General features: G+C 37.5%; 1 protein-coding gene across 4 annotated transcripts; it reads left to right on the plus strand.

Moving 5' to 3' along the window:
* The first annotated feature begins 3,380 nt into the window (after positions 1 to 3,380).
* sord (sorbitol dehydrogenase) lies at positions 3,381 to 17,617 on the plus strand. Of its 4 annotated transcripts, none has more exons than XM_012970365.3 (10): positions 3,381 to 3,463; positions 5,418 to 5,620; positions 5,929 to 5,962; positions 7,080 to 7,244; positions 8,513 to 8,672; positions 9,042 to 9,160; positions 9,303 to 9,368; positions 12,808 to 12,983; positions 15,043 to 15,164; positions 17,358 to 17,617. In XM_012970365.3, the coding sequence occupies exons 2-10, from the start codon at positions 5,546 to 5,548 to the stop codon at positions 17,521 to 17,523; spliced, it is 1,083 nt and encodes a 360-aa protein (XP_012825819.1). In that variant the 5' UTR covers positions 3,381 to 3,463; positions 5,418 to 5,545; the 3' UTR covers positions 17,524 to 17,617. The 4 variants fall into 4 exon arrangements, with proteins under 4 accessions (XP_012825819.1, XP_012825821.1, XP_012825820.1 ...); XM_012970367.3 differs by lacking the exon at positions 3,381 to 3,463 and adding an exon at positions 3,497 to 3,789; XM_012970366.3 differs by lacking the exon at positions 3,381 to 3,463 and adding an exon at positions 3,552 to 3,812.
* Positions 17,618 to 18,092: the final 475 nt, after the last annotated feature.

Below are 18,092 nucleotides of genomic sequence, written 5' to 3' on the forward strand. Positions count from 1 at the left end.
GACTACCTGGGCACTGCTAATAGATTACTCTCTCCTTCATCAGGCACTTAATGGACAAGGAAAGCCTTATTTACTTGGGGATGTCAATATGTTAGACACCCTTCACTAAATGCAATTGCTATGTTTTCCCTCTTACTGGATCTCCTTTTAGGAAAAAAATGCACTGGCCTGGGAAAAAGTAGTGCAGCACCATTCTGCTATTCCAGCACAAATAGGGAGGTTGATTGATTTGTAAGTTTGAGAAATGAGACAAAACTCAAAAGGAGTAATGAAGATTGTGTTTAGTTGTTGAAAAACAGATGATTGCATACAAAAATCAGATTGTTCCATTCAGTTTTAATGATACTTATACAATATCTGTATTGTTTTATTTAACTTGAAAAAAAAAAAAAAATTAAGTTGCTTAAATCTTCATAACCTCCCCCCCACCCCTGACGACCCATTGGCTTCTAAAGGACTTCAGCAGCAGATAAGATCTTGAATTTTAATAAACCTTCCCCGAAGACTTGTAAATGTTTAAATGTGTAATAAGAGTTAAATTTCAAATTTTCTCTATGGTGCATGTGCCAAATCTCTGCTTAGAAAGCACAGGAAAGTTAGATACTTAGAAATCTAATTATTGGCAGAGGGCAAACTATGTCACAAAATACAAGATAATTCCTAAGATGATAGTGTGTGCAGAAAGGCTATATAAACAAATACCTATAGAACTATAAAACGTTTTTAAGGAACCAGTTAGAGTTATTGGATTTATTTAAATTACACTGTATTTACTTTTAAGCCTGTATTATGGACTTTATATATAAAACTTTATCTGTTACTGTATTTAGGATTATTGCTTTTGTACAATTAGGCAATTACATACAATATATATACAGTTATAAAATTGATGACTGGTGGTTTTCACCCTGTGCAGTGCTAGCCCAAAGGCAATGCCAAATCAATGGAGAATCAAGCTGGAAATCATGTGAGTGACAAAAAAGATTGGAATCACTGTATGTGCCATTGCCCTAAAAGGCTAATGCCCCTTGGAGAGATTAGTCACCCGTGGTAAATCTCTGCTACCAGGGGCAACTAATAACCCCGTAAAGTCTGCCCAGCGACCACCCAAAGTGGGGGGTGGTGGGCCATGGCTGCCGGCCAGTGAGCTGGGAGCGTTCCTGGTTTCTAGGCAACCCCTGAACCTATCAGCATCCCTCCTCCAGTACCTTATGCCAGAAGAAAGTGATTCCTGTCAGGGAAGAAAGCTCTACAACTTAAAAAGTTTCCCACCCACCCACCCCTTTTTTCAAGTTTTGATTTGTTATTATTGTGATATGTTCTGTTTATGGGGCCAGCTGCAGGAGACTCCTGGTACAGCGGGGGTTCAATTTGTGCCTGCCGGGCCCCCCGGCAGTTGGCATATTTTGTTAATGGTGTTTTTTCATACATATGTTTAATAAAAGCTGTGGCCGCTAATTTATCCACACAAATGTTGTTGTGTCGTTATTACGAGGTTTGAGCGGCCACAGTGGCACTCCCAGCTCATCTGGCCTTTTGGCAGCCATGCCTTTCCACCGGCAAAAAAGTGAATCACCAGTGGAAAGTCATACTCTGCACTTTGTTTTTCCAAAGTTATGTGAAGTTGCCTGCAGGAGGAAACGTTGCTCAACTTCGGAAAAACGAAGCGACATGTATGCCTTTCTACTGGTGATTCACTTTGTTTCTGGAGGAAAGGCATTTTGAGGAGATTAGTTGCCTATGGTAGCAGAGATTTATCACAGGTCATTAATCCCTCTGTGGGCCATTAGCCTACGAGTATTTTTTTTTCATTTATCATTTTAAAAACTTGTTTGAAGCAGTAAAAAAAGATGTCGTTTTTTTTACTGGTAATGAGAGCATAACTGTTTTTACCAATGTTAGCTGAGCAAATCAGTGCTGAAGTCAATTGATATGAGTCTCTCCTATAAGCCTGTACCCATAGAAGCTTACTTAAAAACTGCCCATGTCCAATTTTATGTGCATTCATGGTTTGGGCATGTACACACAGGAGCTTGTTAGTGCATTTCTGTGTGGTAGCGTTTGTTTGTTCCATCAAACTAGAACACAGTCGTCTCTGTAGGAATTGTACTTATGAGAGTGCACTGCAACGCCAAATGCAGATACATTTGAATAATCTCCCTGAGGTAAGGCATAGGGCTAAATTTCTAAGTGATATTTTGACCAGATTTTATAGATGAGATTTTGTCTGACCCACTAAATTTTGTCATCCAACAGCATAGCATTTTGAAGGATCCTACAAAACCTGATACTCAGTGCTGTAATGTTAGTAGGATTAGATAAAATCGGATGGTATGTTTTGTTCCACCATCAGATTTTATCTTGTAGGATGCAGACACAGAATGCAGCGTTCCCTTCCAACAGATGTGTCGTGTCAGATGGCACATCTTCCATGTAGTTTACGCATTAAATTTTCTATCAGTCCCATTATTTTTTTAACCCATGCAACTACATCCAATTTGTAGGATATGTTCTGTCAATCTGGCAACATCCTACAAAATCCTACATAGCAGTATATGCTTTTAAAGCACAGGGACCAAATCCCCACTGTTTATTGAACAAACTTGCCAGAGTTTAGTGGCTTTTTTCCTTCCACTCCTGCCTCAGCCCAAATACTGATACAGTGCTGAACATGAGTGAGGAGGAAGAAGGAAGGTAGAGGTATGAGGAGTTGTGGCTCTCTTTTACCAATATGGCCACTTGCTGGCATAACTTGGAGCAGTGGCTAGCCAGAGGAGTGATTGAAAGGAATGAGAATGAGGGAAAATTAAAGTGATTTCTTGCAGCAATAAAAGAGACAGCCAGAAAGGACTCCCAATTCAGGTTGCTGTTTAATAATATGACTCCAGGTTTATAATATGATAAAGTCAAGTGAATGTTATTTGCAAATGCAGTCTGGGCTCATGAGAGAAAGACAGGAGTTTTACATACATTTGTAAATGTATGCCTGCTTCATGATGCTTGTGCCCATAGTCCAAACTCTGTGGTTAATATTAAAAGACTTCTAAAAGATATACAACTACAAAGCAACATTTTTAGTTTTCTGCTAGCAAATTAAATATTTGTGGAAGTTAAAAAGATACTGAAATAATTTGAATTTTCTTTAAAAGAAAAAAAAACACTACTGTAAACAGCTCGATATTCCATATTTCTAAGAATGTTATGCAAAATCTGTTTTCTTCCAGACAAAAATCTAATATCTTTCACACCCATTTGACTGATTTTCTGTTATAATCCTTGGAAACCTTTTTACTAAACTCTTTGGAAACTAAATTAAACATTACAAATAAGCCAGGCAGGGAAGATAGGCAAGAACACAAACAGTTGCTAGTTTTGTTTCATGCCACTGCTGAATAAAGTTAACTGAAAAAAAAGTCTCTAGCCGACATATCCTGGCTTGCTGCAACCTTTGCACAGAGAAAAGGTGTGCTATACTCGTGTCTCCATTTGCATGTGCTTTTTGTGAAAGGATGTTGGTGGGGAAAGGGGGTGGGTTGGAAATTGAATCTGCAGTAGCAGGAGTTAACGGGAATAATATAGCACTAATGTTAATCTTAAACGCAGCTGAACCTTAGGAAGTGGAAAGTGTTACATTTCTAAAGGAAAATGCTTATCCATTCACACTTGTGGTGATGGTGTTTGCAACTTATACTAATCACAATTATCTGCACAAATAAACTTATTATAAGGGGAGGTCTGGAAAATCCAGATAGACAGGCTACGTATGTATCAATTCTGTGCATTTTGCAGGTATGTTTCTGCCATAAGACAAGGTAAGATAAATATTTAAAGTGTGAACAGAGAGGCAATTCACATAGAGAGCAATGGGGGGGGGGGGGGGGGGAATTCACATAACTATACGTAACTAGGTCCCGCACCACATAGGCCCCCCCAAATATTTAAGATATGTACCATATACTTATTAATTGGGCCCCACAGAGCCCTTAGCAGTCCAGTGCCTGCTTTCTCTATAGTTACAGAGGAAGGCTGTTTAAACTACAGACGCTGTCTATAAATTTTTTATCTTGTCTTACTGTTTTCATCCTGTGTAGCAAGTTTATGTACAATAAGCTGTACTCAGTATTCCTCTGGGGAAATGGTGCAAAGTTCAGAGCTGTCAACTCCTATGAAAATTTCAGCAGTTTCCCCACCCACCCCCGGTCTTCAGACAGTTGTATGTATGTATGTATATCTTTATTTATAAAGCGTTACTTATGTACACAGCTCTGTACAGTAGAATACATTAATACAAACAGTGGATTATTAAGATAATAATAGATAAATACAAAGTATAACAATAAATACAAGATAAATTCAGTTGCAATAAGTTAAGAATCAAAGACACAAGACAGTTATGAGGAGGTTGGGTGAATGCTCACTGTGTATGTGCAATGATCATTCAGTTACGTTACTGTGTATGTGCAATGATCATTCAGTTACGTTACTGCGCATGTGCAGCGATCATTCAGTTACGTTACTGTGTATGTGCAATGATCATTCAGTTACGTTACTGCGCATGTGCAGTGATCATTCAGTTACGTTACTGTGTATGTGCAATGATCATTCAGTTACGTTACTGTGTATGTGCAATGATCATTCAGTTACATTACTGTGTATGTGCAATGATCATTCAGTTACGTTACTGCGCATGTGCAATGATCATTCAGTTACGTTACTGCGCATGTGCAGTGATCATTCAGTTACGTTACTGCGCATGACATCACAGGGAGCCACAGCATGGCTGTATTGTAAGTTGACAGCTCTGAAATTTTGCTACATTTTTTGTAACTTACAGCAACCAATCAGCAGGTAGAATATACTGGTCAGCTGCCTGAAGACAAACATCTGCTTGGCTGCTATGGGTTACTAGATCTGGTTAAAGTAACCTTAATGGGATCAATACAATGGATTCTGGCTGTCCTCTGCTGGAGGGCCTTTACATTTAGCTGTTTTGCGGTCCAGGTTTCCACTTCATTCTTTAAAACTGGTATACTAAAAATAAAATCAAGGCAGTGTTTTGCTCATAGGTTACCTGTTTATAGTGCACGTCATTTGCATAGGCCAAGTTTTCAAGTAATTCATTTTTGACAGGCTAGTCATGTTTTATCTTTCTGCTACTGAAAATATTATTTACTATTTTGCAAATAAATATATCAAAATAATTAGTTGCAAAGTTTGTTAGAATATTTGGTAGCACTTGTATACCTGAAAGGGTACAATCTGCTTGGCATTTTCCCCAGTATTCAATTAATAACTTGTTTAATAATCAGTTGAAAACTTTACCGCCTTGGAACTTAAAATGCATGTCTAATGATTTATTTTCTCTAGGCAAGCAAAAAGGGTAACAAGCATTAATAATCTAAATCTCTACATTGCAGGACTGGGGTCAAAAGCTAAAACCAAAGCAGACAAACAAAAGGCTCTGTTAAATCTTTAACCTGAAAGTCTGAAGTAAAAGAAAAAACAGTGCTGGAAAGAGTCAAAGAGCAGATAAAGAGGGACAGCAATGGCAGCAAATAAGCCCAGCGTGGAAGGTGAAAACCTATCTGTGGTAGTCCATGGAATTGGGGATCTACGTTTGGTAAGATTTTTGTTTAATGCACTCATATTTAATATACTTTAAGTAATTGATTTTTTTCCTGTCTTTTTTGGGGGTGCAGGGCCTTAATGCATCAAAGTACATTTTGTAATTAGTTTTTTCCCCTTTGAGTTACATGGGTCATAGTTTGGCCTCTGACTAAAAAAGTTTGGGGATGCAGAATTAGGCCAAGGTAAAATTGCAAAGTGTTGCATTGTTATATTATGGCTATTCAACCGCTTGCTCTAAAACACACCTGTATAGATGTAAAATTTAGTATGCTTTAAAAATATTTCATTCATTTATTTTAGGAAAACCGCCCAGTTCCAGAACCTGGTCCAAATGGTGAGTGCTACTTACAGTAGGCCTAGTAAATAAGGGTGAAATAACTGGAGGGTAGTATGCATTATATTCCTGCTTTTTCTTTATATGGACACAGTCAGTAACAGCTGAGATTGTATCTTGTGTTTTGGTGCCAGTTCTTACTGGGATTTATATCCGTGTTTTGGACTGGGATGAATATTTATGCTTTTTTCATGATTTACTATTGGTCCAAATGCTATTCATGGTCTAAGGAGTAATCTTTACCAGATAATAAAATAACATGCGATTAACAGTTACAAAAACGATCCCTGCATCTAAAGAACGCATCACACTACAGAACAGAAATAAACTAACAGACATGGATAAGAGTTATGTCCATGATATGTCCAGTACTGTAAATGGCACGATACGAATAGACAGGCACAGTTTTCTAGCACCAGATAATGGGCCAGATTCCATTTTAAGAGAAAATATTATTTTATGATTTACCACTTGAAAACTTATAGTGGAGATTCAATTGGAGCAGGGAAAACTTTTATCCTAATTCTTTTCTAGTTTTTTCTCTCAAGATTTTAGTCTTCTTCCAACGAACTTAAATGGAACCCTTTTTAAAATTAATTAGTAATGTTCAACTCCTAGCCTTGCGGTGGGTTAGTGGGTGCTGTACCTTAACAAATGCTGAGAAGTTATGCTGCACTTTAGAGATATTGCTTACAATCCCTGACCCATTGTAACTTACTGCCCCTTATATGCAGCACACACTTTATGGTCAGTTCCGTTAGGAAACAATTAACCTGTCTTTATGTTTTTGGAGTTTAGAAGAACATACAAAGTGCAATTTCAGAATTCAGTTGAGCTCTGGAATTTAGTCTTTCAGCAACAGCTGTTAATTGGAGATTTTCTGTTTCAGGGCTGCTAACCGCTAACGTCACCTTCCTAAAAGCAGCTTTTATCATCATATTAGGGTACTGTTCACTGTATACAGTTATTGTACAGTGCTTTGAAATTTGTTGGTGCTTTAAAAAAAAAAGTGCAATTGATTTGTCCCCAACTGTTGCAATGGGTTCATAGACTTAGGCAAACTTTTAATACATTACCCTCAAAGAGTTCCAAAATATTTATTTTTGTCATCCAATAGAAGTTTTGCTGAAGATGCATTCTGTTGGAATATGTGGCTCAGATGTCCACTATTGGCAGCATGGTCGTATTGGAGATTTCATTGTGAAAAAACCAATGGTTCTAGGGCATGAAGCATCGGGAACAGTGGTCAAAGTGGGAGCCTCTGTATCTCACCTTAAGCCAGGTAAAATAAAAGCTATATTGTGTTTACAGATATTGTCTGTCTTTTGCTGTTTGCTGTATTTTTACAGTACCTGTAGGTTTTTATATATAATTGCTTCCTCATTAAACCTTAGCAGTCATAAACTTGTATTGCCTGTATTGCACAGGGCTTTCTTCATGCCATTTTTAAACCTGCTATGGTAGTTTCTACAGATACAGACATCCCAAATAAAATTAAAAAGGCATGACTGTGGTAGACCCCCTAGAAAGCTGCTACCAGAAACCAAAACATCACTCCATCTTTATAGAATACTATCTCCATAGTGGGTCACATTGTATCAGATTAGCCTTGCTCACTGCCCGTCACAGCACCACCTAAATTTGTTGATTGGGGAATCTGTACTATATACAATATATTTACCCAAATGAGGAGGGTGACAGTAAGCAATGCTTTCTGTTTGACTTACTCATTGCAGCACCACCTTCCTCATAGGGACAGAAACTTCTGACTTTTCTTTTATAAAGTTTTATACATACAGTCTCTACCTACCTATATGGTTGTTAGTATTTCTGTTTTTGGATTAGATGCACTTCATTGCAGGTCTAGCCCTCTGCCATACACCATGCAATAATGACATCTCTGCTTGGAGGAATTCTTGGAGTCACTTCCTTTGTAACAGCCTGCACTATACACGGAAGACCATCTTTAGTTAGATGCTGATCTAACATATTGGGGTACCTGCCCTGACAGGTGACTGAGGTGGCTTGCCATGTCCAATCATGTTGTTTAGTGATGGACGAATCTGTCCCGTTTTGCAATAAAATTTGCGAAACGGTGAAAAATCCATGAAACGCACTTGTCGGGCAACTTTTTTGTCTCTTGCGTCTTATTTTTGTCTTTTTTGGCTCGACCACTGGCATTTTGATTTGTCAGGGACAATAAATTGTTTTTGTGTGCTGTAAATACAGTATATGGATTACTCAATTTTTGGAGGATGGTGCTGATCTCTTTCTTAGAACCAATGATCCTAATATATCAGCATTGTTATTGGATTATTCGCATAAAAATGAACTTCCTGTTTCCTACTAGAACTAAACAGCTAGAGGGAAGAGAGGAGAGGGAACTGTATATTCTTCCAGGTTTGTGGTGAGCTAAAAAAAATTAGCAAAACCACAAGCAAAATCTAAGGTGTGTTCTGATTATGGCTGCAGCTGTCAGTGTCACTTTTACAAGTTATAGATAGCCACACATTTATGTCTGTTTTAGTTACAATTAAGTGTTTTTTGTAGGTGACCGGGTTGCTATAGAGCCTGGTGTTCCAAGAGAAACAGATGAATTCTGCAAAATGGGGAGGTATAATTTGTCACCTACCATTTTCTTCTGTGCTACACCACCTGATGATGGGAATTTATGCAGATATTATACACACAATGCCAACTTTTGCTACAAGTGAGTATCCCTTGGATTTTAGCCACAGTTCTATGCCTCTGAAAGGCTTCAGTTAGAACTGCTGCATGCATTTAGCTATTTCACTGCAACCCATGCCAATGACAGACAAGTTTTGGTGCCCCAGATGTTGCACAACAGCCCTTCCCCAACATGCTTGTTGCTGTTTCCATGATCTCTGTTTTAACCAATGTCTGCCTTACAACTTCCCTTTCTTCTTCTTTTTTTTCCTTTCACCTCTGTCCTCTCCCCTTTGCATCATTTTTCAATTTTCTCTTTGGTTCTCTTCCCCTTCATTTGTCTACAGTGAGAAAACACAGTTCTCAGTAATAAAAAAAATAAAGTTTTTTATTTCCTTAAATTTCATTTCAGGCTTCCAGATAATGTCACATTTGAGGAAGGTGCACTAATTGAACCACTGTCTGTTGGGATCCATGCTTGTAGAAGAGCTGGAGTGACTCTTGGAAGCAGAGTTTTTATTTGTGGTGCTGGTATGGTCTAAATCATGGCCAAGCTGAGGGAGTAATTCAGGGAGTAAAGTAGTGGTCTTTTGTTGTAATGTGTAGTTTGTAATAATTTGTAATAATGTGTAATGTGTAATTTGTAATTCAAATGTTCCTCTGTGTATTTTAGGGCCTATTGGTCTGGTTTCTCTTCTGGTGGCGAAGATGATGGGAGCATCTCAAGTTGTAATAAGTGGTAAGTGTATTATTCAGGTTTTTTTTTGTTTTCGTTTTTTTTGACATTCAGTTCAGGATGATAAATGGTGGTTCATTTTTTCACACAAGCACTTATAATCACTATCTATCTATCTATCTATCTATCTATCTATCTATCTATCTATCTATCTATCTATCTCTCTATCTATCTATCTATCTATCTATCTATCATCTATCTATCATCTATCTATCATCTATCTATCTGCAGTATCTATTATTATAAATACTAGTACTTTTAAAATATAATGCAAAAATATTGTTTACTGTTATTTTACGGAATAATATTAAGACAGCTACTCAGTGGCAACCTTGTTGTACTTTAATAACCTGCCTTAATCTGTGAGTGAGGAAACCCACTGGACAGTATATATTAACAAAATAAAAAATTAACGCCAGCTTTAAACTTGCTTGGAATTAAAGTCAACTTCTCTTTCAATATGGCGCAGAGAGTAGGGATGTAGCGAACATCGCCAAAAATGTTCGCGGACCCGTTTGCGGACTTTCGGCAAAACTCGCGAATATTCGCGAACTTTGCAAACCCCATAGACTTCAATGGGAAGGCGAATTTTAAAACCTAGAAAAGCCATTTCTGGCCAGAAAACTGATTTTAAAGTTGTTTAAAGGGTGCCACGACCTGGACAGTGGCATGCAGGAGGGGGATCAAGCAAAAATTTCTCTGAAAAATACTTTGTAAAAAAACCGCCAAAAAAAAAACCGCCAAAAAAACCCGCCAAAAAATAACGAAAGAAAAAAAAAAAAAAAGCCAAAAAAAAAAAACGCCAAAAAATAACGCCAAAGAAAAAACGCCAAAAAAAACCGCGGCGAACCCAAAATGGCGAACATCGCCAAAAGTCCGCGAATTCGTTCGCCGGCGAACAGTTCGCTACATCTCTAGCAGAGAGTGCAAAGGGGTCACTATATTGTTCTGCAATGCATAACGTACAGCAACTACAGTATGTTAAGGGCTTCCCTTCAGCAAGCTGTTTTATAATAAACAAATTGTTAAGCAAGTAGCACTTAGCCGTGGAAATGTGTGGTGTAAGTTTGTATGGGTATCTAGGTATAAAAATAAGTGTAAAAAGGTTTAAAAGAAGGTATAAAAAGAAGTGAATAGTGATGGGTGAAATTTTTTGCCAGACATGGATTCACTGCAAATTTCCACCTTTTGTTTTGTGAAAAATTCACAGCACAACAAAACCTTGTTGCCCGCATCAAAAAAATGCTGTTCTGATTGATAAATACAATAGGGTGTATAACCTCCAATATATCCAATATAGTGAAATTCATGTCTCTGTGTTGCAAAACCTCTTTCTAATTTGGCAGATCAGTTGAAGCTGATCCAAGTAGCACATCAGTTGCTTGTGAATAATGCCTTCAGTGGTAGCCTTTCAGGGAAACTGCTGCATTTTCTTTAGGAATTATATCATTTTTGTAACCAACAAAGAATGTATGTCATATACATTTCTGTTCCACACCTTGAAAAACCAGGAAGAAATTTTCACAAAAAAATTCTTTGCAATTACAACAGTTTGCAGTTTGGCAATTTTTTCATATCTTCCACATAATAGATTGTCTGGAGATGTTGTGACTAGTACAAAGCAGGGTGCTTTTATTTTGTCATTGCTTCTATTTCCTTGTTATGAAAACCCTGATATTAGTGAATGATCCTATAAACTGAATAGTAGGCGGAGTGTATAATTCATGGTGGATATTTGCTTCCATCAGTCACTAAATGTGTTTCCTTTTGTTACATATTTTAATTCAGATACAGGTATGGGATCTATTACACTGAAACCCTTAATCCAGAAATGTCTAAAATACGGCAGTGTCATTTTCCACAGAGGCCGATTTAAACAATTACTTTTTTTTGGATTTGTTTTTACTCTGTAATAATAATCCTCAAATAAATCCATATTAAACAAGTCAGTTTTTTTAATATTTAAATATTTTTAGTAGATTTAGGGCATGAAGCTCCAAAATATTCCAATAGCAGCATTCCAGATAATATACCAGTTCATGTTTCTGTGTTGCAAAACCTCGTATCCAATTTGATAAATCAGTGGAAACTGATTGAGGGAGCACATTAGTTGCTTAGTAATATCCTTTCCAGGAAATAGTTGCATTTTCTTTATAGGAGTGATATCATAGTTGTTACCAACAAAGAATGTAAGTCATATAAATGTCCATTCCCCACCTTGAGAACCAGGAAGAAATTTTCACAAGAAAATCCTTTGCAATTTCAAGTGAGATCTCTGTATTTAGTTTGACAACCTTTTCATGTCTTTTACTTTCCAAATAATAATAATTGCTGTTAGTGTGGTTTGTATTTACCATTATTCTAGAATGTGTTCCTACTAAACTTGACAACATATATTCAACAATTGTAGCATGAGAAAATTCTTATTGAAAAATCAAATTTCCATTTAGCAACATGAAAACAGGCCCTTTTCTTTTCCATTGCATGAATAAAGCGCAAATTAACGTCAACGTGAAAATTGAATGAAATGTTTTTATTGTTTGTGACTTGGACAAGTTATCAGCGTGTTTGGTGTAGAATGCCGTGGGTATCCCCCCCATGCAAGAGTGCTCTGTGTAGGCATATACAGTTAAAGAGTTCTGTGATGATGCCATGACTGCATGACAGTTGCTTGTTTGCTGCTATCCTGAGTAGTCACACCACCTGCAGGGCAATCAGCCAGATCAGGGTGCAGGAAAGAGCAGAGCCAGAATGAAATGGATAGGAAACAAGCATGTATAGGAAATAATTACTATGCAATATTATCTAAATATTCTTCCTCTTACTTGCTTACAGGTATGTCTCATTTCTAGACTTTGGATATTGGATATTGGTGCAACTGCCAACTCCTCCAGTTTAGTTGCCTGCCATGTATTGTTTTGTACACTTGGGTGTAATATATTAATGCCAATGTCCATAATCTGCTTGTGCTAACAGTGTAAGGGCAATGACATATGGCAAGATTTGTAGCCCGCATTAAAAATTTGCTACTGCGTGCGACAAATCTCCACAAAAAGGCCTTGCTTTTTGCTAACATGGTAATCGCTGCAATTAAATTACATGACTTCTGGTGATTTGCCTTTTGTTTGTAGCAATTAAGCTGAATAACAAAAGTAATGTCATTTACTTGCGGAGTTAACAATGTTAGCAAAGGGCAAGGCATTATCAGGAGATTTGTCTTCTGCAAATTTTAAAGGCAAAGGACAAATCTCATTGTGTCATTGCCTTAAAATAACATTTCACATTGATATTCAAATGGCTTGAAAGTGGTAACAGAGCTTATGTTCCAAGCTGCCTTCTCCCTATTGTTATATAGAATTGTCTGATGGTCAACAAATCTCTTCTATAAATTATAACTGAAGAAAAGACGAAGTTTATCTTACATCCGTTTGGTTTTTCCTAGACTTATCTTTACCAAGGTTAGAAAAGGCCAAAGAACTGGGAGCTGATTTTGTTGTTCAAGTTACCACTGAGGCACCAGAGGTTATTGCACAGAAGGTTGAGAAATTGCTGGGAATCATGCCAGAAATTACCATTGAGTGCACTGGAGCAGAATCCTGTATTCAAGCAGGAATATATGTAAGTGAAACATTGAGATTCCTTCTTACTGTTTGGAAGAGACAGTTTTGTTCTAATGTTCCATTGCTTTGACTGCTAATTAGAAATTGGCAGCTAGAAATCATGTGTTGGAACATGTGGATCAGTATTCTCATCCTCACAGCAGCAGGTAGATGAGTTAGTGGATGAGTAGGTTTAAAAGTTACCTGTAGAAAGTTTTAGATTAGTTATATAAAGAAGAATGGTTCATGCAACCCAGTGTCCCCTTTCTGTCTCTCAATATGTCTCCCTACCCATGCCTTTCTCTTTTACAATATATCTTACTGTCTGTTCCCCTGGGATCCCCGGTGTTTCTCAAAAGGTAGTTTCCACTGATTTCACCCCATTGGGTTTCTCAGCATACAACCCCCCAAGTTTATATAAGTGTTTCCAATGTAACCATATAAGTTGACAGCAAATTTGACTAAATCTGACCAAACAGCTTGCAAAATCATTATAAGGTATATCTAGTATAAATAAATTTAAAGCAACTGGACTTGTTTGGTAATCATTGAATCATTAATCATTTCAATGATTACCAAACAAGTCCAGTTGCTTTAAATTTATTTATACTAGATATACCATGACCTGGATGAATGAAAATCTTCGTAGTCATTATAAGGTATACTTCACCACTTAGCCTGGTTTTGAACTTGGTTCAACCTGAGTTTGTGCAATCTATAAGGAAGATAATCTGTTGGGGAGCCCACTACCCAGTAATCATGCAGTTGATTTAGAAGTTACTAAACTGTATGGTAAAATCAGTCAGTGTGTGGACACACTTTGTTGTCCTGGCACAATGCAATATGTACGTGTAAGTGACAGTGTTAGTTTACTGCTAGGAGTTTAGATATACTCCCTTTGCCTGTGTGTGAAAGACAAATGCTGAGACTTCTCATTATTATTTGGGATCTACAGGTTTGAACTAATACTTAGGTGTTAACCAGAAACAGGCAGCCCACACCAAAAGAGCTCTTGCAAAAACCATAAATGAGCTGAAGGTGGCCATTTCAGTTCACATAAACCAAGAAAACTTTGAGATTAGTTCCAGTTGAAAAGGGACACACACAGAACGTGTGTTAGGCCTCTAACATGTAACAGGAGTGAATGGTTGCTTATGGGTTTGTGCAACAGCCCTTCAACCCATGAATATTTAATCAATGGCTTTGGCGGCCCTTTAATATACATTCCTTGACTGTTGTCAAGCGTTTTCTATTGTTGTAAAGAATAACAAGCAGGGCTAAAGTTTTTCTTTCATCCTGTATATCATTGGTTTTATTATATTTTTCCCTTTGTAATTTACCCTTGAACAATGTAGTCTTACATGTATAATACAATATTTACTTTATACATTTTCCCCTATGCGGAAATAAATGTGGTAGAAAGGTCACTGCATTCAGAAGTTATCCTTTATGAAAGTATGCTAACTTTAGTTGCACTTTATGTTTTGTATAAATTACTCTGGACATTGTAAGATATACATTATTTTTTTTATTCGGTAATGTAGAATGAAGATTTTAAAGCGCCCCCCTCCATCATCTTTTTCTAAGTGAACTGCATTTTATGATGATTTAGTAGACTGATGGGGGCGGTTTTATGAAAGTGTGAGCTCACCACAGTAAGGGATCCCATTGAGCAGTTTGGATGCATACTGACTAAGCTGAGTGGTGTAACACAGAGAATGGTTTTATTACAATACACTGCTTGATTTGCAGCCTCTTTCATTATTGTAATCCCTTTCACAATACTTTTTTTTCTTGCCATCAGCTGATGGATCTCTTTTTCTGCTGGGACCCCTGCAAGTTCTATCACCCCAGATTCAAGTTAAAGTTGCCCTTTGCTGTTTAGATTAACAGTCTGAATTGCTTACATTCTGACACAGACTTTCTAAATTATCAGATGTGCATCTAAGAGTAATTTAGATTGAATAAAGTATGTATTCATATTCATTCATAATTAATTTATTCTCTATATGGGCTCTCTTATATTTTATAAGGTGACACCCTTCTATGTTTTAATGTTTGTTTTCTTAATTTTAAAGGCAACTCGCTCTGGTGGAACTCTAATACTTGTTGGCTTGGGTCCTGCTATGGTTAATGTTCCTATTGTAAATGCGGCTGTGAGGGAAGTCGATATCAGGGGCATATTCAGATACTGCAATACGTAAGTATCTTTGCCAGTGTATACTGTACTACAGGGATCCCCAACCTTTTATACCCTTTTATAGTGTTGGGGAGCAACACAAGTACGAAAAAGGTTCCTGGGGGTGCCAATAAGAGCTATAATTGGCTACTTTATAGCCCCTATGGGGACTGGCAGCCTACAGAAGGCTCTGTTTGGCATTATACTTGGTTTTTATACTACCAAAACTTGCCTCCTTACCAGAAATTCAAAAATGAGCACCTGCTTTTAAGGCCATGGAGAGCAACATCCAAGGGGTTGGTGAGCAACATGTTGCTCATGAGCCACTGGTTGGGAACAGACTTCACTCATATTATTATTATTAGCAATGAGAGAAATTATTTACCAGGGATGGATTAGCAGAAAAATTCCGCACCAGTGAATATTTCCACAAAACCACTGAAAAATTTTCCCCCAAAAAAGTTGTTATAAAAAAACACCAATAAACTTCAATGTACAGTATTGTGTTCACAAAAAAAGTTGCATTGAAAAAAATACCCAAAGACTTGGGTATGCCTGAAAAATTTGCTGTGAAAAAATGCCCATTGGTTTCAATGTGTTTTGCACATTTCAGGAATTGGGACAGATTCCCTCATCACTTAGGGACCGATTTATTAATCCACGAACGGATCGAAAGCGTCCGAATGCGTTTTTTTCGTAATGATCGGTATTTTGCGTTTTTTGCCGTCACCGTCGCGACTTTTTCGTAAATTGTTGCAACTTTTTCGTAGCCATTACGACTTGCGCGAATTGTTGCGACTTTTTCGTAGCCGTCGCGAAAATATCGGAAAGGTTTGCCCGCCGCTTACTAGCGCTCAATACGAAAAAGTCACGACAATTTGCGCAAGTCGTAATGGCTACGTAAAAGTCGCGACGGCGACGAAAAAATCGCAAAAAATACGAAAAAGTCGCAAAATGTTTGTTTCCAATCCGATTTTTTTCCCATTCGAGATTTGGATTCGTGGATTAGTAAATCAGCCTCTTAGTGTTATATTTCTGAATGTATAGTGGTAATCAAAATTACTAAGGAATGATGAGACCTTGCACCATAAAGGCAATAGTATCTGTTAAGTGATGTGCCTGTGGGCATAGGGAGTTGAAACCAGGAAACAAAAATAGTCCTCAGTGAGTCACACGCTAGTAATTTAAACGATGGGAAATTCATTTTTCCCGTATACTAAAAAGACTACACTTAAGCAGCATATGGCAAGTATATTACCTCATATAAACAATGGTTTATAATCATATTAAAAGGGTTGATTTCAATTTGCAGTGCATTGTATATTACATTTTCAAAATCCAGGAAAATCCACATTATTAGTAAATATCTTTTACACAGGGCAGCAATAACTGTTAAATTTACAATAGTATTTTTTGTAGATTTCACATGTATATCTATGAGCAGAAAAATCAGACAGGCATAGTAATTCAATTACAGGTATCGGACCCCTTATCCGGAAACCCGTTATCCAGAAAGCTCCGAATTACGGAAAGCCTGTCTCCCATAGACTCCATTTTAACCAAATAATTCAGAATTTTAAAACTGATTTTCTTTTTCTCTGTAGTAATAAAACAGTACCTTGTAATTGTTCCCAACTAAGATATAAATAATCCTTATTAGATGCAAAACAATCCTATTGGGGTTAATTAATGTTTTATTGATTTTTTAGAAGACATTGGGTATGGAGATCCAAATTACGGAAAGACCCCTTATCCGGAATACCCTTGGTCCCGAGCATTCTGGATAACGGGTCCTATACCTGTATAATGTAGTGTTGCCCTGCACTGGTAAAGTTGTGCATTTGCATTAGAAATACTACTATAGTTTATACAAATAATCTACTGTGTTGACATGGGGGCAGCCATTTAAGCTGGAAAAAAAGAGAAAAAGCACAGGTAACGTAAGCAGATAAAAGATAAGTTCTGTAAAATACAATGGGACTTTATGCAGTCCATCTATTATCTGCTATGTAACCTGTGCCTTTTCCCCATTTTTCTATAATTTGAATTAACTTTGTTTTTATAAACTATGGAAGTGTTTCTGAAGCAAATTCACAACTTGTATGCGTGTAGGGCAATAGTACAAAATATATTATCACAGTGATACACTTTCATTTTTGGTGTTACTGCTTCTTTAAAGTTTTTTGGTAAATGGAGATTTTTTGTGTTTTTTAGGTGGCCAATGGCTATATCCATGCTGTCGTCAAAGAGAGTTAATGTTGCCCCACTGGTCACTCATCGTTTTCCTCTAGAAAATGCTGCTGAGGCATTTGAAACCACAAAGAAAGGCATGGGAGTGAAAGTAATGCTAAAGTGTGACAAGAATGACCAGAATCCATAACATGAGTGCAAAGTGTCTGTTTCTTGAAAAATTAAATAAACTCATTCTTTGCAGAAAAATGTTCAAATAAAACTCAACTCAGTTATTAAAATTATGTTTCCACTGGTATATTTTTCAAAGCTGGTTTCTGCATTATACATACATGAAATCCATGTGTATACAGTAAATCACACGTAAGGTTGAAAATGTTAAAAAGATGGCTCCGTGTACAGCAATGCACATATATGCGTACTGACATCAGGTTTCAGGTGCTAAGGTAAAAAATGTCTTCTGTAGACCTTTTAGGAGTGCTGAGACAGTCTAGATGTATGTGTGTATATACAGGGCCGCCATCAGAAATCACGGGGCCCCTCACAAAAATATTTTCTGGGCCCCCCTCCTCCCACACCCCCAATGGCCTCTCCCCCAGCCCCCACCAAGCATCCTTCAGCTTCCCCTAGGGCCCCCCCCCCAAGTATCCTTCAGCTTCCCCCAGGCCCCCCCCAAGTAACCTTCAGCTTCCCCCAGGGCCCCCCCAAGTATCCTTTAGCTTCCCCCAGGGCCCCCCAAGTATCCTTCAGCTTCCCCCA

Source organism: Xenopus tropicalis, chromosome 3 (genome assembly GCF_000004195.4).
Source record: "Xenopus tropicalis strain Nigerian chromosome 3, UCB_Xtro_10.0, whole genome shotgun sequence".
NCBI classification, from domain to species: Eukaryota; Metazoa; Chordata; class Amphibia; order Anura; family Pipidae; genus Xenopus; species Xenopus tropicalis.

Excerpts from the sequence above, each read along its gene's own strand:
- sord (XM_012970365.3), top strand. The coding sequence starts at position 5,546 with ATGGCAGCAAATAAGCCCAGCGTGGAAGGTGAAAACCTATCTGTGGTA. Across the intron at positions 7,245-8,512 it reads TGTATCTCACCTTAAGCCAG|GTGACCGGGTTGCTATAGAG; the intron begins GTAAAATAAAAG and ends TGTTTTTTGTAG. Across the intron at positions 15,165-17,357 it reads ATATTCAGATACTGCAATAC|GTGGCCAATGGCTATATCCA; the intron begins GTAAGTATCTTT and ends TGTGTTTTTTAG.